Source organism: Hemitrygon akajei, chromosome 1 (genome assembly GCF_048418815.1).
Source record: "Hemitrygon akajei chromosome 1, sHemAka1.3, whole genome shotgun sequence".
Taxonomy (NCBI): Eukaryota; Metazoa; Chordata; class Chondrichthyes; order Myliobatiformes; family Dasyatidae; genus Hemitrygon; species Hemitrygon akajei.
The window spans coordinates 12,204,031-12,226,363 of record NC_133124.1 but is presented as its reverse complement, the minus strand read 5'-3'; the positions used below and the strand labels follow the sequence as shown (position 1 = coordinate 12,226,363).

At 40.7% G+C, this 22,333-nt stretch overlaps 1 protein-coding gene across 2 annotated transcripts in view; it reads left to right on the top strand.

The window, feature by feature from the left end:
• The window catches only part of LOC140718880 (upstream-binding protein 1-like), a 100,223-nt gene that overhangs the window by 21,175 nt on the left and 56,715 nt on the right, over positions 1 to 22,333 (top strand). For both annotated transcript variants that reach the window (XM_073033186.1, XM_073033235.1), the window contains exons 3-4: positions 4,311 to 4,387; positions 9,626 to 9,731. In XM_073033186.1, the coding sequence (XP_072889287.1) occupies positions 4,311 to 4,387; positions 9,626 to 9,731 (183 nt within the window). The remainder of the gene's footprint in view (positions 1 to 4,310; positions 4,388 to 9,625; positions 9,732 to 22,333) is intronic.

The following is a 22,333-nucleotide window of genomic DNA, read 5'->3' as shown; positions in this document are numbered from 1 at the left end:
ATTTTAGGTATTTGCTGTGCCTTCAGATACAGTGGCATGCAAAAGTTTGGGCACCCCAGTAAAAATTACTGTTACTGTGAGTAGTTAAGTGAGCGGAAGATGAACTGATCTCCAAAGGTCTTAAAGTTAAAGATGAAACATTCTTTTCAACATTTTAAGCAAGATTAGTGTATTATTTTTGTTTTGTACAATTTTAGAGTGGGGGGGGGAAAGGAAAGCACCATGCAAAAGTTTGTGCACCCCAAGAGATTTGAGCTCACAGATAACTTTTACCAAGGTCTCAGACCTTAATTAGCTTGTTAGGGCTATGGCTTGTTCAGTTATTGTTGGGCGAGGCCAGGTGATGCAAATTTCAAAGCTTTATAAATACCCTGACTCCTCAAACTTTGTCCCAACAATCATCAGCCATGGGCTCCTCTAAGCAACTGCCTAGCACTCTGAAAATTAAAATAAATGATGCCCACAAAGCAGGAGAAGGCTATAAGAAGATAGCAAAGTGTTTTCAGGTAGCCGTTTCCTCAGTTTGTAATGTAATTAAGAAATGGCAGTTAACAGGAACAGTGGTGGTCAAGTTGAGGTCTAGAAGACCAAGAAAACTTTCCGAGAGAACTGCTCATAGGATTGCTAGAAAGGCAAATCAAAGCCCCTGTTTGACTGCAAAAGACCCTCAGGAAGATTTAGCAGACTCTGGAGTGGTGGTGCACTGTTCTATTGTGCAGCGACATGTGCACAAATATGACCTTCATGGAAGAGTCATCAGAAGAAAACCTTTCCTGCGTCCTCACCACAAAATTCAGTGTCAGAAGTTTGCAAAGGAACATCTAAACAAGCCTGATGCATTTTGGAAACAAGTCCTGTGGACTGATGAAGTTAAAATAGAACTTTTTGACCGCTATGAGCAAAGGTATGTTTGGAGAAAAAAGGGTGCAGAATTTCATGAAAAGAACACCTTTCCAACTGTTAAGCATGGGGGTGGATCGATCATGTTTTAGGCTTGTGTTGCAGCCAGTGGCATGGGGAACATTTCACTGGTAGAGGGAAGAATACCAGCAAATTCTGGAAGCAAAAAAGCTGAAGATGAAAAGAGGATGGCATCTACAACAGGATAATGATCCTAAACACACCTCAAAATCCACAATGGACTACCTCAAGAGGTGCAAGCTGAGGGTTTTGCTATGGCCCTCACAGTCCCCTGACCTAAACATCATTAAAAAAATCTGTGGATAGACCTCAAAAGAGACGTGCAAGACAACCCAAGCATCTCACAGAACTAGAAGCCTTTTGCAAGGAAGAATGGGTGAAAATCCCCCAAACAAGAATTGAAAGACTCTTGGCTCTAAAACAAAGTGTTTACAAGCTGTGATACTTGCCAAAGGGGATGTTAGTAAGTACACCTTAGTATGCACAACCTTTTGCTTCGGGCCCTTTTACTTTTTTGTTAATTTGAAACTGTAAAAGATGGAAATAAAAAAAATAATCTTAAAATATTAAAGAAATGTGTCATCTTTAACTTTATGCCTTTTGGAAATCAGGTCATCGTTTACTTGCTTAGCTATTCACAGTAACAGAAATTTTGACCGGGGTGCCCAAACTTTTGCATCCCACTGTATGTTTACTTTGGGCACTATAGCAGTTAGTGCAGCACTCTTCCAGCTTGGGGTGTCAGAGCTTGGAGCTCAATCCTGGTGTCCTCAAAGGAGGCTGTATGTCCTCCCCATGGAATTCGTGGATTGCTTATATACATTGTATGTACATAAAGTGATGCTAGGTACAGGGGAGTCTGTATGCAAGGTGACTGACAGGAAATGAAGTAGTGGCAGTGGGAGTTGTAGAGTGAGTTGTGGGTAACTGTTTCTGAGTCTGGTGGTCCTGGCACGGATGGGAGTGGCACAAACAGTCCATAAGCAGGGTGGGTAGGATCCTTCATGATATTGCTGGCCTTTTTCCTGCATTTTCCTGTACAGAAATGTAGACGTATTTCCTAACAGCATTACTGAAAATCATCTGTCTACATGTAACGCTTAAGTGACAGGCAGGTATATGTCAAGGGGAAAAATTCCAGCCACTCGCCAACCCTGCCTCCCGTATACTCAGATGCTGTGGAAAACAAGTTAACGCAGCGTCGCACACACAATATCAAGCTCACACCAGACACAGTTACAGAATATACTTTAAGGATTTTACTAGTACTAAGTGATACAGTATATATGAAGGGAAAGAAAATAAAGTAAAAGGCGCCAAAACTTATCAGAGTTCAGTCAGTTTAGTGCACATTGTTGGAGCTCAACCATTGAACCGTTGGACCACTCTTCGCACTCCTCTGACCTCCACGATCTCGCACCTGGGACCACCCGCAGTGGTCGACCAAGCAGTGTGGCACACGTCCACCTTCTTCGGCGTCTTCTCCCTCGACTCTTGAAAAGACCGCGAAATCCCAGCTTCCATATCCACAAGAAAAAAAAATGACATCCAACCCCATTGGTTAACAAATGAATACAATCCCGTTATCAGCAATTCTAAACCTAAACAGGCTGTGAGAAGCTTCGAGAGTGCTCTGCAAGACAACACTCTCACCAGTTAGCATAACAAAGAAGCAGTTTTACTTTTAACAAACAGAGAAGCCATTTTGATTAACATACACAGTACATACAGAACTCTTGAGATTGATGGAGACTATCAAAATTCCACAAAGTTTTTCATTCTAGGCACAGTGGCTCAACTAGTATTCCTGCTGCCTCAGTGCTAGAAACTCTTTCATTTCAGGCATTGGGTGTTGCAAACTCCAAAAAGGCATGTTCTTTGTTATGGGTTTCCACTGAGTTTGGGGTGGCATGGTAGTGTAGTGGTTAGTGTAACACTATTACAGTGCTAGTAACCTGGCTGCAGTTCCCATCACCCTCCTTGAGGAGTTTGTATAGTCTCCTGTGACTGCGTGGGTTTCCTCCCAAATTCCAAAGAAGTATGGGTTAGTAGGCTCATTGGCCATGTAGCTGTAATTGAGCACACAGGCTTGTTGGACTGGAAGGGCCTGTTTCTGTGCTGTACCTCTAAATGAAAATAAGTAAGATTCTCTGGTTTCCTTAGATTTCTCAAAGCATCAGGTTCCTCAGCCATAACTCTCTTGTTTAAACACCCACTTCTCTTGTCTAAATGAAGACTGATTGGTTTTACGAGTGGGCTTGAAGAGCTGGGGGCTGTTTTTCATGTTTAATGTAGTAATTTTAGAATAATAGTTATAAAATTAATTTGTCAATGTTCATTGGTTTCACTTCACCAAAGCTGTATAGCGACCATGAGCATAGAACACAGTACAGCACAGGAACAGGCCCTTCAGCTCACAATGTTGTGCCGAATGCAATAAAGTAGTAATCAAATACCCAACTAAACTAATCCCTTCTTCCATTTGTTGTACATCCATGTGTCTACCTAAGAGCCTCTTAAACACACCTATTTTAATGTAGAATCAGAATCAGTTTTATTATCACTGACGTGGAATTTGTTGTTTTACAGTAGCAGTGCAGTGCAATACATTCAATATTCTATAAATTACAGAAAGAAATATATAAAAAATAAATGGTGTAAAACCACAGCTCAAATAACAAGATGGTGTTCATGAGTTCATCGTCCATTCAGAAATCTGATGGAGGGGAAGAAGCTGTTTCCTAAAATGTTGAGTGTACTTTCCCTCTGATGGTAGTAATGAGAAGAGGGCATGTCTTGGGTGGTGGCGGTCCTGAGTAGTGGATGCCATCTTTTTGAGGTATTGTCAATTGAAGGTGACCTCAATGGAGTTGGCAGAGTTTACAACTTTCTGCAGCTTTTTTCCAATCCTTTTCAGTGGCACTACACTAGATAGATGCAACCAGTTAGAATGCTCTCCACGGTACAGTCTAAGAGAAGGCTTCCTAAATGAAGAATTTTATAGATAATTGATAATGCTTCAATGTGCAAATCTCCATTAAATCTGCGTTAACCAAATCTGCACTGCTTCTATGAAAATGAGTTACAACTATTCTGGATGTCTTAACAGAGATTTTATGCTAGATAGGCCAATATTTTCAGCTTAATGTGTTATTGCAGTGAAGTTTATTGACTGTACTATAACTGCTATTTGAAAGCATTATAGCCTAGTAAAAAACAAGTTTTGTTAAAATTTGAAGTATTTATAAACCTTGTGTCTTTTAGGATTTGAATAGACCATATGGCCACTGCACTTCAGTAACTTCTCACTGAGTAACTACGTAATTTTATTATTGCTTTTAAACCACGTTTGTTTCTTATTTATAACAAATATTTCTGGTCTTTAACAGGTCAGTCTTATGAAGTCCGAATGTTGGATAACCGAAAAATAGGAGATTTGCCAGAAATGAGTGGGAAAATGGTTAAGGTGGGTGATTCATTTAATTGACACACTTGTACAATGTTAATAGAATAGCTTTGTGATTCCTTGTCAGTGTACCAATAGATGAGAAGCTTTTATGATAAAGGCATTGACACCCACTAGTGTCAATAAAGAGATCAGGATCTTTGTCATCCTCATGAACTATGAAGATGAAAGAGTTAAATCTGAACACTTAAATCTTTATTTATGAACTGATAAACTATTGTTCACATGTGCTGGTGGGATTAATCAGTAAATAGAATTGATTATATCCAGTGATTGTGCCAATTATTTAACAAAATAAATATGTTTGCAATCTGTGGGCATGCTGTGTTGGTGCTGGAAGAATGGTGATACTTGCAGGCTGACCCAGAACAATCCTCTGACTGTGTTGGTCATTGATGCATTATTTCACTGCATGTTCGATGTACAGATGACAAAGCTAATCTTTAAAACTTTTAACAGCAGCAATACCTCAGACTATAAATGCTGCCCTCCTCAAATGGTCAGTTTGGACAGATATAACGATCTTCGTGGTGGTGGTGGTGACCTTCACCTCACTTCCAGTTGATGCCACTCCAGCTATGGTGGCTTGACTGCTGTCTTTCTTGGGTGTACCCTGTGTATACCTTCCTTGCCTTGCAGCGTGGACAATTTTTGGCCAGCTGCGGCTTAGTTTATTTTTGAATTTATCCTTCTAATTCAGAGAAGGCTGTTTAGTTGCTAGTCTGTAAATGTCGTGCTATGACTGTTTAAAGTAAAATTTATTATCAGAGTTCATCTGTCACATATACAGCCCTGAGATTCATTTTCCTGTAGATGTTCTCAGCAAATCTATAGAAATGTAACTACAGTCAGCCCTCCTTATCTGCGGGTTCCGCATGCGCGGATTCAACCAACCACAGATTGGGAAAACTCAGAAGTTCTTTCTCCAGCACTTGTTGTTTGAGCATGTACAGACTTCTTTTCTTGTCATTATTCCCTAAACAACATAGTATAACAACTATTTATATAGCATTTACATTGTATTAGGTATTATAAGTAATCTAGAGATGATTTAAAATATACGGGAGGATGTGCGTGGGTTACTGCAGATCGGAAATCGAAAAAAAACCCAGAAGTTCTCTAAGTTGGAGCAGGTACATCCGGTATTATTTAGCATCAGTTAGTCAAACATTTGTCGTAGTATGTAGAATATATTTGACCTTTCTATGCATATAAAGCACTTAAGAAATGTATGTATTTCAATAATTAAACCACTGTGTTGCCTAATAATAATTGTAGCTTTCATCGGGGCAGGGCCTTCACATGCTCCATTATTCTCACTTTATCCTTTAAAATTGTTCCGATCGTTGACTGACTGTAGCCTAACGCTTTTCCAATGACTGATGGTGTTTCGCCTCTTTCCGATCGCTTTATTATTTCCACTTTATTTTCAATCGTGATCGTTCTCCAGAACAGAAACACTGTGGGAGGTGGGTCCTGAGCTCTGCCGGGTCCTAAAGTCCACCGTGCTGAGACAGGTTAAATAAACTCCTGTTCTCTGCTGGGTCCTAAAGTCCACCGCACTGAGACAGGTTAAATAAGCTCCGGAGCTCCGCTGGGTCCTAAAGTTCACTGACTTGAGCATCTGCATTTTTTGGTATCTGTGGGAGGTCCTGGAAGCAATCCCCCGCAGATAAGGAGGGCCGACTGTAAACAGGATCAATGACAGATCAACTAGAGTACAGAAGACAACCACCAATGCAAATGCAAATATAAATAGCAATAAATAACGAGAACATGATAAAGAATCCTTAAAGTGAGATCATTGGTTGTAGGAACATCTCAGTAGATGGGCAAATGAATGTAGTTATTCCCTTTTGTTCATGAGCCTGATGGTTTTAAGGTGGTAACTTCTTGAACTTGGTGGTGTGAGTCCTGAGGCTCTTGTACCTTCCACCTGGGTGGTGAGGATCTTTGATAGATGCTGCTTTCCTATGACAGTGTTTCATGTAGATGTGCTCAATGGTTATCCATCCTGATCACGTTAATTTCCAGCCCCATAAGTTGATGAGCAGCCCAATGAGCTCAATCGCCCACTGAATCTCCCTATAGAACAAAGAAATAGTTTGGACTGACATGATACAGCACAGAAGTAGGCCTTTTGTCATCCAAGTTTACACCTTCCACCAGCCCCCCATTTACACTAAATGTACACAAATCCTTTGTTTTCCTTCTCTCAACATTCTCATTAATTCTGCCCCAGATTCTACTGTTCTCCTACTCTAGGGGCAATGTACAGTGTTAATTAAACTACCATCTTGCATGTTGTTGGGATGTGGGAGGAAACTGGAGCACCCAGAGGAAATCTAAGTGGCCATGAAGAGAACATGCAACCTCCACACAGAGCACACGAGGTCAGGATTGAATCTGGTTGTTGGCATTGTAAGGCAGCAGCTGTACTGGCTATGCCGCTTTTGCCATCTACTAGATTGGCATGCAGTAGAGGCCCAGGTAATTATTAAACTGAAGACTTGATGTTAGCATACCCAAGAGCTGAATAGGCTTTTGGGGACTGAGTTAGGACACAATTGCTACTAATAATTTGGTTGCAGGGGCAATCTTCTCGGAAGCCCTGTTTGGTGAACCTGCATCTTTTTATTTTCAATCAGCCCGATTTTGATGTGACTAATGTCACACTGGCCAATGCAAACACTGCACGTCTTCAGCTTGGGAAGCTGTGTCAAATGTGGCTATTTATTTAAGACACACATGGAGTCAGACAGTTCGCGGAGAAGGTGTGGGGGAGGATGGAAGGGGCTGTGTCGAGGTTCATCCCCAGCAGCTGCGTAACAGAGGACTCTCTGATCTACGGGCTGTTCCCGGGGACGCACACCGAGACCAACATCTGGTGCTGCTGGCAGATCATCAACTAGGTCAAAGACGCTCTTTGGTCGGCCCGAAACTTGATGGTCTACCAGCACGCGGAGATGTCCGTGAGGGAATGCTGCCGACTGGCACATTCTCGCCTGCAGGAGTATGTGCTGAGGGACGCACTCAAACTCGGTGCAGCCACCGCAAGGGCCCGGTGGGGAAGGACCACAGTCTAGGGTCCTTCTCCCGTGGGAGTTAGGTGGGTGGTGGGGTGTATACCCCTAAACCACTGTATGTAAATATGGAATATCAGAGTGCCACCTGGGTGGCAAAAGTGTGGGAATGTAAAGACTGTAATGGAAACATTTGTAAAGGACTGAGAGTCATGGAATAATTTATTGTACCTAATTTTATTTTTGAATAAAGTATATTTTGATTTAAAAAAAAAAACAAAAACATATGGAGTCAGACACTAACATTCAAAGTTTCTGTTTAAAACGTTCCAATTGGTTAGACAATTACCCCGAGTGGTCCTTTTTAATTGTTTCTTCTCCATGGATAATTAGCATCAGATATCAAAAGTCCTTTCATTTGTTCCAAAAGAAATGAGATAATTAATCTCTGCAATAAAAACAAAAGCAATTCAAAGTTGAAGAAAAGTTATTTTATTTTCTAATGACCTGAAATGTTTTGTTTTTCTCCCCACAAATGATGGCTTATCTACATATATTTACAGTACTTTGTTTTAGTTCAGGGTTCCAACTTTACAGTTTCTTGATTACTTTGTTTAGTTTTTCTATTGCAGCTGCCTATCTCTCCCAAGTTACATTAACCACTAATTCTGCATTTTCTGTGCCATATTTGAGACCCCGCCTTATTTTAAAATTATCTGCATTTCACATGGTACTTGCCTTTTAATCTAACCAAACAGTGATCCTCATATTCTTTGGAATGTACTTTGTACTTGAATCCAACACATCTTTCAGTCTCCAGATAATACTAATTCCATTTGGTCATTGGGGTGCCACAGTAGCTTAGTGGTTGCATAATGCTGTTACAATTCAGGTATTTGGAGTTGGGAGTTCAATTCCATCGTATTCTGTAAGGTGTTTGTATGTCTTCCCTGCGCTGTGGTTTCTTCCCACAGCCCAGAGGCATTGTGGTAGTAGGTTAATTGTCTCATGAGTAGGCTAGGGTTAAATCGGGAGTTGCTGGTTGTGCGGCTTAGTGTCTATTCTGAACTGTATCTTTAAATAAAATAAACGAGAAAATATGCAGATACTAGAAATCAAAGTAACACACAAAATGCTGGAGGAACTCAGCAGGTCAGGCAACGTCTGTGGAAAAGAATAAAGAGTCAATGTTTCGGGCAGAGACCATCAGGACTGGAAGATTTGAACTTCATGGAGGAGACTTTGCATTGTAGTAATCGAATCACAAACTCCTGGAGCAACAAATAATCTGGAGGAATCAGAATCTGGTTTAATATCACTGCATATGTCATGAAATTTGTTGTTTTGCTGCAGCAGTACATTGCAATATTAAAAGCTATTAATGACAATTAAAAGTATACAGTGCCTATGTAAAAAAAAACAAAAAAAAATTATTCCCCCCCCCCCCCCCCCCGGGAAGTTTTCATGTTTTATTGTTTTAAAACATTGAATCACAGTGGATTTAATTGGGCTTTTTTGACACTGAACAACAGAAAAGATACTTCTGTGTCAAAGTGAAAGCAGAAATGAAAGGGTTACCATATGAGGAACGTCTGTCAGCTCTTGGGCTGTATTCCCTGAAGTTCAGGAGAATGGGGGGGGATCTCATTGAAACATTCCGAATGTTAAAAGGCCTGAATGGATTAGGTATGACCAAGTTATTTCTGATGGTCGGAGAGTCTGGGACAAAAGGGCACGAGTTCAGGATTGAAGGATGTCCATTTAGAACAGAGATGTGGAGAAATTACTTTAGTCAGAGGGTGGTAAATCTGTGGAATTTGTTGCCACGAGTGGCTGTGGAGGCCTAGCCACTGGGTGCATTTAAGGCAGTGATGGATAGGTTCTTGATTAGCCAGGGCATTAAAGGGTATGGGGTGAAGGCAGCGGAGTGTTTGCTTGTATCCACCTTTCTTTATTGTTGCACCACTACAGGTCCTTGTGTTACAATGCAGATGACGAATTGCCCCAGGTTCAATTTTTAATAGTTTTAAGCAGAACGGTTAAATAAATCTTTACACACCGAGATATCATTATATTAATTTTCAATGATGAATGAGGTATCTATGGAATTTCAGAATCAGGTTTATTATCATTGGCATGTGACGTGAAATTTTGAGCTTTGAAACAAAAGATTCATTGTTTCAAAAAGCAACCTAACTTATAATTTCTACTCTAGAGTATAGTTCGAGTTGTATTCCATGACCGGAGACTCCAATACACAGAACATCAACAGCTGGAAGGCTGGAAATGGAACCGCCCTGGTGACAGACTCCTTGATTTGGGTGAGTTTGCTACAATCTCATGTTCTTTTTCAGTCGTGGTCTCTGTGGTGCATTAATGTAACGGTGAGTTACAGGCATAAATTGATACATTAGATAATAAGACTGTAAGACATAGGAGTAGAATTAACCCATTCAGCTCATCCAGTCTGCTCCACCATTCCATCATAGCTGATTTACTATCTTTCTCAACCCCATTTTCATGCCTTCTCCCTGTAACCTATGACGTCCTGACTAATCAAGAACCTGTCAACCTCCGCGTTATACATACCAATAACTTGGCCTCCACAGCTGTCTGTGACAATGAATTCCACAAATTAGCACACTCTGGCTAAAGAAATTCCTCCTTATCTCAGTTCTAAATGGATGTCCCTCACTTCTCAGGCTGTGCCCTTTGACCCTAGACTTCCCCACTATTAAGAACCACTCTCTCCACATCCACTTTTTCTAGGCATTTATTGAGATTTGCTCTCTCCTCCCCCCCCCATTCTTCTAAACTTCAGTGAGTAAGTACAGCCCCAGAGCCATCAAATGCTCCTCATGTTAAACTTTTCATTCCCAGAATCATTCTTGTAAGCCTCTTCTAGACCTTCTCCAATACCACTATATTAGTTAAGAGGCCCAACACTGCCCACAGTACTCCAAATATGGTTTGACCGATGATCGAAATGAATGCTGATATTACATTTGCCTTCCTTACCACTGACTTGACGAAATTTGTTAGTGGTAGCAGTATAATGTAATACATGATAAATAGAAAAAAAATTGAATTATATGAAGTATATATACGTACATAAAATAGCTAAATTAAGAATAGTAGTGCAAAAACAGAACTGGGGGAGAAAAAAATGAGGTGATCATGGGTTCCAATGTCCATTTTGAAATCAGATGGCAAAGGGGAAGAAGCTGTTTCTGAATCACTGAGTGTGTGCCTTCAAGCTTCTGTACCTCCTTTCTGTTGGCAACACTGAGAAGCCAAGTCCTGGGAGATGAGGGTCCTTAATGGACACTGCCTTTCTGAGGCACTGCTCTTTGAAGATGTTTTGGATGCTATGGAGGGTAGTATCCGTGATGGAGCTGACTAATTTTACAACTTTCTGTAGCTTCTTTTGATCCTGTGCAGTAGTTTTCTTCCCCCATACCAGCCGCTGATGCAGCCTGACAGAATGCTCTCCAAGAGCATTCAGTAGACATTTTTGAGTGTTGTAGATAACAAACCAAATCTTTTGAAACTCCTGATGAAATATAACCACTGTCTTGCCTTCTTTATAGCTGTATCGATTTGTTGGGACGAGGTTAGATCCTCAGATACTGACATCCAGAAACTTTAAATTGCTCACTCTCTCCAATTCTGATCCCTCTGAGACTTGGTTCATGTTCCTCGTCTTACCCTTTCTGAAGTCCACAATCATCTCTTCTGATGTAAAGGCGATGACAAATACCTGTCTCAAAGAATGGGAGTTTAATATTCCTAGCTGTGTGAATTTGAAGAAAGTGAAAGAATAAAGGAAACAAGTCATGATAAGAACAATAATACTAGAAGCCCTGAAATGACTAATAATTTTTGATTCCACTCAGGTTGGAGGATCAGCACCTTATATTCTCTCTAAGTAGCCTTCAACTAGATGGCCTAAAAATCGATTTTTCGAACTTCCAGTAACTGTTCCCTTACTGTTCCGCATTCCCACCATTTATTTGCTTCCCCATCAGCTCCCTCTGGTGCTCCACCCTCTTCCCTTTCTTCCTTGGCCTTCTGTCCCCTCCTGTCAGATTCCTTTGTCCCTAGCCCTTTATCTTTCACCAATCGACTTCCCAGCTCTTTACTTCACCCCTCTCCCTCCCCCTTCCCAGTCCTGATAAGTGTCTTGGCCCGAAACATCGACTCTTTACTCTTTTCCATAGATGCTGTTTAGCCTGCTGAATTCCTCTAGGATTTTGTGTATATTAATTTGATTTTCAGCATCTACGGAGTTTCTTCTTTATAATTGGATGTACAGTCAGCCCTCCTTATCCGCAGGTTCCGCATGCGCAAATTCAACCAACCGCGGACTGGGAAAACCCAGATGTTGAGCATTGTTTGCCTCGCTTCTTGTTCGTTCGCTACTTGTGTTGTGAGCGAGAGGAGGGAGTTCAAGGCTAGTAAGGGATGACTGGCTAGCTATGTAAAGTGCTACAGCCTCAGAACTTAAAGAATCACGGGAGAATCGGGATCGACTGTTACTGAGGCGGCATCAGCGTTCCCAGAAGAGCTACGATGGTTGCGTCTGAACTGAACATGTATAGACTTTTTTCCTTGTCATTATTCCCTAAACAATACAGTATAACAACCATTTATATAGCATTTACATTGTATTAGGTGTTATAAGTAATCTAGAGATGATTTAAAGTATATGGGAGGATGTGCATAGGTTATATGCAAATACTACGCCATTTTATATAAGGGACTTGAGCATCCGCGTTTTTTTTGGTATCTGCGGGGGTTCCTGGAACAAATCCCTCGCGGATAAGGAGGGCCGACTGTAGTGTGTGTTGGCAGTAGAGTAAAAGGGCATTGGAGAAGGTGAAGTTCATGCATTGTTTTATTAAACCTGAATCAGTATGTTTATAGCTGTACTGAATTGGTTTATGGATCAAGGGGTGAGATTATATTATTTGTGGGAAAGAATTTGGGGAAGAATGTCATCAAAGCAGTTTTGAATCTAAATGGAAAAGAATAAGATACAGTCTACAGTAAAAAGCTCAACTGAACATCACAAACTGAACTGAGTTGGAAATTTATACAAATATATATTATGGATAACTCTGAACATCCTCTACATAGCACCATCCAGAGACAGAGAAGCAGTTTCAGCGACAGGTTACTATCGATACAATGCTCCTCAGACAGGATGAAGAGGTCAATACTCCCCTATGCCATTAGGCTTTACAATTCTACCGCCAGGACTTAAGAACTTTTTAAAAGCTATTATTAATGCTTTTTGAGATAGTGATTTAGATGCATATCATATTTTTTACTGAGTTAAGTATTGTATGTAATTAGTTTTGCTACAACAAGTGTATGGGACATTGGAAAAAAAGTTGAATTTCCCCATGGGGATGAATAAAGTATCTATCTATCTATCTATCAATCAAAAACAGGCCCATTGGTCCACCGAGCCAATACTGATGCTTTTGCCCATGTGCACTACTCACATTTCTTAAGTCCTGTTAGAGTCATAACTATAGCACAGAAACAGGCACTCTGAACCATTTAAGCTGTCTAGTCCCATCGACCTGCACCCAGATCATAGACATGTACATCCATACCCCTCTCATGCATGTATTGAATTGACTTTATTATGTGCATCCTTCATATACATGAGTAAAAATCTTTACGTTACATCTCTGTTTAAATGTGTAATCTATAATAAATGCATGTCCAATAGGATAGTCAGTATAACATAGAAATAGTGAGTGGAACAGTCTGATCGCCTGGTGGAAGAAGCTGTCCTGGAGCCTGTTGGTTCTATCCAGACTTCTCTTGCATGTTGAAATTGAAATCACATGCGTTACTTTTGCTCCACACTCTCGCTACCCTCTGAGTGAAGGAATTTCTCCTCCTATTCCCCTTATATCTTTCACCTTTAACCTGTGACCTGTCTTGCATATTTTAATGTCTCTAATTATCTCTTAAACATACGGACTGTATCTGACTTTGCCACCTATTCTGGCAACATATCAACCACTCACTGCTTGTGTACTAATAAGTAACAGAACATAATAAGCTACAACACAGTACATTCCCTTCGGTCCACAATGTTATTCTAAGTTCAACCTAACCCTTCCTTCTACAGCATTCTCTATTTTTTTTTATTCATTGATGTGCTATCTAAAAGTTTCTTAAATGCCCCGAATGTATCTGACTGTATATTTAAAAAAAAAGTTGCTCTTAACATCCCTTTTAAACCTGATTCCAGCCACTTTAAACCTATATCCTCTTGTTTTTGATACCATGGGAAAATCTACTCTTAACTATGCCTATTAGAATCTTTTATTTCTGTCCAATTACATTTTGGCCTCTTCCTTGCTGGGATGAACAATCACAGCCTATCCTATCTCTCCCATATCTAAAGTCGTCCATTACAGCAGAATCACTCTCTAATGCAAAAACACTTTCCTATAGTATAGGTGGTACAATACACAGCATTGGCACATGGGTGAAAGATAAATGGTGGGCTATGTATGAGGGAAGGGTTAGACTGATCTTGGAGTGTGTTAAAAGGTCGGCACAATATCATGGGCCAAAGGGACTGGTGTGCTTATACTGTTGAGTTGTAACCAGTGTTTTACAACTGAACTGAAAGGTTAAGCATGTAATTAAATATTTAAGCTTTCCAACTGGTGATTATTGATCGATGCACAGAGGAAAAAAAGATACCAGGCCTGTAGGGCCAGTCATACAGAGTTGAGTAAAAAGTATTTTAAGATTTAATTTGCTGTAGGGAGTGAAGGTAATTTAAATGTATTTTTTATTTTATTGTATTATTTAGAGATACAATGTGGAACAGGCCCTTCTGGCCCAATGAGCAAAAACGCCTGGCAACTCATCTATTTAATATGAGCCTAATCATAGGACAATTTTACAATAACCAATTAACCTACTAACCAGTATGCCTTTGGACTGTGGGAGGAAACCGGAGAACCCAGAGGAAACCGACATGTTTCATGTGGAGGCATGCAAAGCCCTGCAGACAGCACAGGAATTGAACTCCAAACTCTGGAATGCCCTGAGCTGTAATAGCGTCGTACTAACTGCAATGCTACTGTGGTGCCCTTTGGGGAGGAATAAGTAATGATTAGTCGAGAAAAAGAATCATTTTTAACAAATGCAAGAAGTTGTAAAGGTCCATGGGAACAACGTAGAACTGTTTTGGAGACCCTGTATGGTCCATAATTTCCTACAAGTGGCTACATACTTATAAAAGATGCGAGAGAAGGCAGTTGGCATGCTGGACTTCATTGGTTGAGACATTGAGAAAAGGGTGGCATGGTAGTGTAATGGTTAGCACAATGCTTTATTGTATGGCAATCTGGGTTCAATTCCCACCACTATCTGTGAGGAGTTTGTGCATTCTCTCCATAATTGTGGTTTTCCTCCAGGTTTCCTCCCACAGTTCAAAGGTGCATCAGTTGGTAGGTTAATTGGTCATTGTTAATCGTCCTGTGATTAGGCTAGGATTAAATCGGGGGATTTCTGGGCCGTGCAGGTCGAAGGGCCGGAAAAGCCCTCAATCAATCAATAAATAAATATGAGTCAACAGTCATGTTGCAGGTGTATGAATCTAGGGCACACTTGGAGTGCTGTGCGGATTTTATTGTCACATTACAGGAAGAATATGGAAGCTCTGGAGGGGATGCTGAAGAGTTTCATCAAGATGTTTTCTAGATTAAGGATCCTTGAGAGGATCCAAGGAGAGGTTGGACAAACTTGGATTGATTTCTCTGGAATGCTGAAGTTTAATAGAAAAATCTGAGAGGCATAGATAGGTGAAGAATATTGAACTTGGGGAGGCAGACAATTGCTTGAAATCTGAACCAAAAAACCCGGAAAATATCCAATGTTGTTCCTCTGCCTCTGCCAGGAGTTCATGCTAGACAAAGAAACAATCTGAACAAAACTTTAATGCAACTCAGTCTTGTACTTAAATCTCGTAAAGCATACAATAACTCAATTAACCTTGATAACTTTCCATTACTTTGGGTATAGCTTGCTACTCAACATGTTAAATCATAAAATGCCTCACTTGGACTCTGATACTGATGCAGGATGAACTAGCTTGGTTTATTTTGATGGGCTGCAGTCATGAGTTTTGAAGTTGAACCCTAGGGCTGCGCTCAAACATAATTGTTCACCAGTTACTCATGTACTCTGTTTGCTTTTTTTTGTTTTTACGCCAATCTTTCACAATGCTGCAGTTCAGCACAGAAGAGCGGGATGTTATTTGTGATTAAATTGTTTTCTTGAGTGAGTATCATGACTAAGTCTAACCATCAGTTTAAACAAGACAATTTAAGTGGTTTGGCATGGACTAAATGGGCTGAAGGGCCTGTTTTTGTGCTGTAGTTTTTCTATAACTATTCTGCTGTTTTAACCTGGACCCCTGTTATATCTTATTCTTGACATGGCAACAAGTTGTACTGACTGCTGCTGAGACCTGGATACCATGGAAAATTTTTAGTTTCTTATCTCATACAACCAAATGGTCCCTATCTTGCTGGTTCCAAGACTGTTAGCCTTTTCACACTTTGAGTACAGCACTGAGAATAATGAAACCTCGCAACTGTTTCCTTTCTTCATGAGGTTTAGTTTCATTTTAATTGCTGATGGATGGCCTCTCAAGACCTTCCAATTCACAATTCTGTGTGCATTCATGGGTTAAAGGGCCCTTGCCTGCGTTCTACTATTCTATGTATCAATAATTACGGAAAACATCCTTCCATTTGAGCAATCAGTTCTCTGTGATTTTAAAGAACACAACATAGAACAGTACAGCAGATTATAAGCCCTTCAGCCCAAACTTTGTGTTGACCTTTTAACCTACTCCAAGGTCAATGTAACACTTGTCTTCACATGGCTTTCCATTTTTCTATCATTTGTGTGCCTATCTAAGAGTCTCTTAAAAGTCTTAATGTATCTTCCTCTGCCACCATCCCTGTCTGAATGTTCAGTGCACCCACTTTGTGTTATTGTTCATATTTATATAAAATAAAATCCTACCTCTGACTTCCCCTATACTTCAATTACCTTAAAATTTTGTCCTTTCCATTGGCCATTTCAGCCCTGGGAAAAAGCCACTGGCTGTCCACTTGATCTATTGCTTTTTAGCCTACTCGGATCAATCTGACCCCTCCCTCCCTCCAAATAAATAGTTATGCCCCCTTGTACTAACAACTTCAGCATTGGGGAAAAGGTCTGTAGCTAACCACTTGATCTATGCCTCTTAACAGATTGTACACCTCTGTCAAGTCACTTCTCATCCTTTGCTCCAAAGAGAAAACCCTTAGCACATTCAACCTATCTTTGTAGGACTTCGTCTCCAATTCTGACAGCAATGTAGGAAATATTCTCTATACCCTGTCTAAAGTTTCCACATCTTTCTTATAATGAGAGAAATGACGTGTTTTCGTGCAGAACTTCACAGACCATTAACTATTCTTGTGTGTGACTTCTCAAACTGGAAATACTGTCCGGAATCCTGAGATGAATGTTTTGTGGAGTTTAGAAATATAAAAGGCTATGCAGTAGGGTAAATCTAGTCAGTTTTCTGCCCCTTTTTATTTCTAGAGTAGGTTACATGGTTGGCACAACATTGTAGGCTGAAGGGCCTGTAATGTGCTGTAGATTTCTATGTTCTATATGTTCTAAACCATTTTTTTCTTAGAATGCCTTTTGCTTTTGTAAAGTTGGCTTTGTTTCCCATAATACTTTTGGGTTTAATTGTTAACAATGCAGGTAAAGTAGTGCATCTGTGGAAAGTGGATAAACTAAATAAGGGTGGAATATCTCGCCAAATTGGTCAATTGAAATTATTAACCTGCTCAGTTGAGGAAAAACATCAGAGACACGAAATTACCTCTGAAACGGTTTTTATTCAGAGAGGAGTTCGCAGCCCCATGCACTTCGGGTGTAAGGTAGCCAACTCCCAATTTGTCGGTTTACAAAGGTCATACTTATACCCAAAAGCAGGGTACTACATTCGCAGATATGGTTACCGATTCAAATTCATCAATTGATTGGTTATTGCATAGCTAAGCACATGAAATACTCGGAATAAGCATAGACGCAAGCGTAATACTTGGAATAGGTATGGACGCAAGCAAAACATTCGAAATAGGTATATAGCTCAAAATACTTTGCCGAACACATTGTCTTGTGGTCGCAAGGTTCTCTTCTTTGTGGTTGCCACATGCTGTCTGGCATCTTATTTTAGCTACCTCTTCCCTGTCCTCCTACACTTCCCCAATGACGTATCCTCTCCCTGGTCCTGTCTACATATTTTGCTACACTTACCCCTCGCCCACCCCTTCTACACGTACCCCTTACCCTCTTCACATTCTCAGTGCCAGGACTGAAACAAACTGGAGAAGCTGGTTATCTGAAATTGTTGAATTCCGAATTGAGTCCCAGGGCTACAAAATTCCAGATGCAAGCTGAAGTGATGTTCCTGGAGCTTACAAATAAGAGAAAAATGCAGCAACTGGAAATCCAACCAATGCACACAAAGAGAAAATGCTGGAGGAACTCAGCAGGCCAGGCAGCATCTATGGAAAAGAGTATTGTCAACGCTTCAGGCCAAAACAAGAGTCCACCAGAAAAAGTGGGATCTCCCAGTGGCCACCCATTTTCATTCTGCTTCCCATTCCCATTCTGATATGTCCATTCATGGCCTCCTTCACTGTCGTGATGATGTAAAACTTGGGTTGGAGGAACAGCACCTTGTATTCTGTTTGGGTAGCTTCCAACATTATGGCATGAACATTGATTTCTCAAACTGCCGGTAATGACCCCCCTCCCCCTTTCCTCTGTCACCTTATCTCCTTGCCTGCCCATTGCCTCCCTTCCTTTCTTTCATGTCCTTCTGCCTCTTTCACCAATCAACTTCCTAGCTCTTACTTTCCAGGTTTCACCTATCATCTTGAGTTACTCCGGCATTTTGTGTGCGTTGCTCAGATTTCCAGCATCTGCAGATATTCTAATTTTGTGTCTTTCCAGGAGCTTACAGTGGGTTTTGTGGGGAGAGAATATGCTGTCTGAGAAAGAGGCCAGAGTGGACTGGGGAGGAGTCATTTGAATGGAAGCTTGAAATGACCCTTGCAAAGCATTCATCCAATAATGTATTTTGTATCTCTGTCAAGCAGATTATGTTGTGCGCACCAAATGCAATACACTAGACAAAGTGAATTGGAATGAATGTGGAAGGAGCCTTTTTGCCTTTTGAATGTCTAAAAATTAGCTTTATTTGACACATGTACCTTGAAACATACAAAGTTCAAAATACGTTTATTATCGAAGTATGTATACTGTATGCAACCTTGAGATGCGTCTCTTTGCAGGCAGCCACAAAATATAAAACCCAATTAAACCCATTAAAAAAGACTGCACCTTCAAGATTTCCGTTCACAGTGCAAAAGTTGTACAGGCCGTTGTAAAGCTCAACTTTGAAAGGGAAGTTGCAGGCTATTGCTTGCAGTGGTCATTTTTGAGAAAAACTGATTATTAAAGTAATTTTGTTTGCTGTCAGGAAGTGTCGCTATGTTTCACCAACGCCATCTTAAACTGGAAAGGCATTTACAGATTAGCGCATAGCTTGTGTTAACTCAAATTGACAAGGTTTGTGCAGGGGGGGGTTTGTTAGCCCACAAATGCCATCACACTTCTGGTGCCAACATAGCATGCCCACAACTTACTAACCCTAATCTGTACCTCTTTGGAATATGTGGGAATTCAGAGCAGTTGGATGAAACACGTAGTCACGGGGCGAACAGGCAAATTCCTTATAGAATCCCAATCAGTAATTGCTTCTGCTGTAAAGCAATTGAACTAACCATTATGCTATTGTGCCACTGACCTTTTTAACCTACTCCAACATTGATCTAACCCTTCCCTCTCACATAGCTCTCCATTTTTCTTTCATCTATATGCCTTTCTAACACCACCCCTGGCAGGACATATCACGCACCACCACTCTCTATAAAGACAGTTTTCCATATTGAGGAACAGGCCCATGATTGATCACAGAATTGTGAATTGGAGCTCTAGAGAAGCTATCTATTGGTAATTAAATAGAAACTAAGAGAGAAGATGAAAGGGATTCAGTTGTGAACACATGGAAGAGTTCTGCAAGAGAGAGAATTGTGTGCTGGGCATGGAAGAGCGAGCTAGGGTGTTTGAAGAGAACACTTCTGGATGTTGAGGTGAGGAAAGAGGTGGAAATTGAAAATGAAGGTGCCTGAGGCAGCACATGAGGACAAGTGGAACCCTTTCCTTGCTCTGTTGTGGAGCAGAGCCCGAGTGTCAGTAATGGTCGAGAAGAAGCTGTGGTTAGGAAATGGGAAGGTTGCTCAAATATACTGATTCAATTTCAGATTCATTTATCACATGTACATCATATCATAAAGTGAAATGTATTGTTACAACACAACCTAAGGATGTGCTAGGAGCAGTCTGTAACTGTTGCCACACATTTCAGTGCCAACATAGCATGCCTACAGTGTTCAGCAGAACAACATAAAAAATACCAAAACAAAACACCTCCCCACCCATACACAGTCATAGAGAGTGACCGATTACCGGACTAACTGATGATAAGATCTCAAACTCCAGGCCTTGAACTCTGGTTCACCAGCTCACTTGCCCTCATGCCTCCTGCTCAGACAGACAACCGATCCTGGGGATCCAGCACTGAAGTCCTCTTTAAATCATTGCTAAATCAAAGGGACTGGGAACTACTGATTTTTTTGTTGGAATAGCTACTGGTGCAGCTGAGAGTGCAAACCAACCACAGAAGCATGGCTGTCGTGGGGGCTCCTGGTGTGACTGAAACAGGAGATTTTGGCTCCTACCACCCAGCACACTTCTAGCTAATGTTCAATCACTAGAAAACCAGCAGGCTTGCCATTTCAAAGTGAGCTTGGGAACTGCTGTGTCTTTTGTATTGTTGACGCGAGGCTCTTCCACTTGATCCATTGATACAGCCCTGAGGGTTTCTCCATCTTTTGCGTGCCCTTACAATATCGTCAGGCACAGGGACATGCAGCAATGTCTGCGTTACGATCAGGGCTTCATGGTATGTTGACATGTCTGTCTTAAGTCAGCTTTTTTTTTAAAAAAAAAGTTAGATACAGCACATTAACAGGCTCTTCTGGTCCAAGGAGCCTGTGCTACCCAATTACACCCAGGTGACAAATTAACCTGCTAACCCATACATCTTTGAAATGTGGGAGGAAACCAGAGGAAAACCAAATAGTCACAGGGAAACATACAAACTCCATACAGATAGTGATGAGAATTGAACCCTGGTCGTGGTAGTGAGAAGCATTATTTTAACTGCTATGTTTATCATGCTTGTGTACCCCTGATCTGGAATTCCTATTAAAATTTAACTCTTTTTATTTACCAGTAGAGTTCACTTCTACAATCTTATTGGCACTCTACATACCTCCTCAAGGTGGCATTGAATAATACTTGTGATAGCCCTGTTCATTACACAGAATGCTGGAGGAACTCAGCAGGCCAGTATCTATGGGAAAGAGTAAACAGTCAACCTTATGTGAGCAAGAAATGTCATTACCCCTGATGTTTATGACAATAGAGTAGCCAGAATTTGGAACTTGTACTATTTTTCTGTTTTACATGTGAGTTTGTGGATGATGGAAGATATCAGATTTACCCTAATAATGCACTCGGACCTTACAATCTGAATGTTCCAAACTATTGCTAAATGAAACTGTCCTCTGATGCAAAGAAGGGAGATAGTGTTTCCATCTCTTTGAATAAATATATACACAAATGTGATTCATCTTTTTTTCCATTGTGCCTCCAGGTGGTTGTCTAATTGTTTCTTAAAATAACTTGAAATGTTGACTTGGGGCTCAATGTTATTTAATGATTGAAGAAAAGCTACTGTAGTTCCTAGATGACTCAATGGTTTAAACGTACACGAAGGGGAAGAGTCCTTGGCTTGTGGGGAATCCAATCCCATACAGTATTTGGACTTCAGCCAGTTCCTGCCATTTCTCTTTAATGACTTCAAATTTCAAAGCAAGTTTATAACCATATAACAATTACAGCATGGAAACAGGCCATTTTGGCCCTTCTAGTCCGTGCCGAACGCTTACTTTCACCTAGTCCCACCGACCCGCACTCAGCCCATAACTCTCCATTCCTTTCCTGTCCATATACCTATCCAATTTTACTTTAAATGGTAATACCGAACCTGCCTCTACCACTTCTACTGGAAGCTCATTCCACTCAGCTACCACTCTCTGTGTAAAGAAATTCCCCTTCATGTTACCCTTAAACTTTTGCCCCCTAACTCTCAACTCATGTCCTCTTGTTTGAATCTCCTCTACTCTCAATGGAAAAAGCCTATCCACGTCATCTCTATCTATCCCCCTCATAATTTTAAATACCTCTATCAAGTCCCCCCTCAACCTTCTACGCTCCAAAGAATAAAGACCTAACTTGTTCAACCTTTCTCTGTAACTTAGGTGCTGAAACCCAGGTAACATTCTAGTAAATCTTCTCCGTACTCTCTCTATTTTGTTGACATCTTTCTTATAATTCATTGACCAGAACTGTACACAGTACTCCAAATTCGGCCTCACCAATGCCTTGTACAATTTTAACATTACATCCCAACTCCAATTCTCAGTGCTCTGATTCATAAAGGCCAACATACCAAAAGCTTTCTTCACCACCCTATCCACATGAGATTCCACCTTCAGGGAACTATGCACCATTATTCCTAGATCACTCTGTTCTACTGCCTTCTTCAATGCCCTACCATTTACCGTGTATGTCCTATTTGGATTATTCCTACCAAAATATAGCACCTCTCACTTAT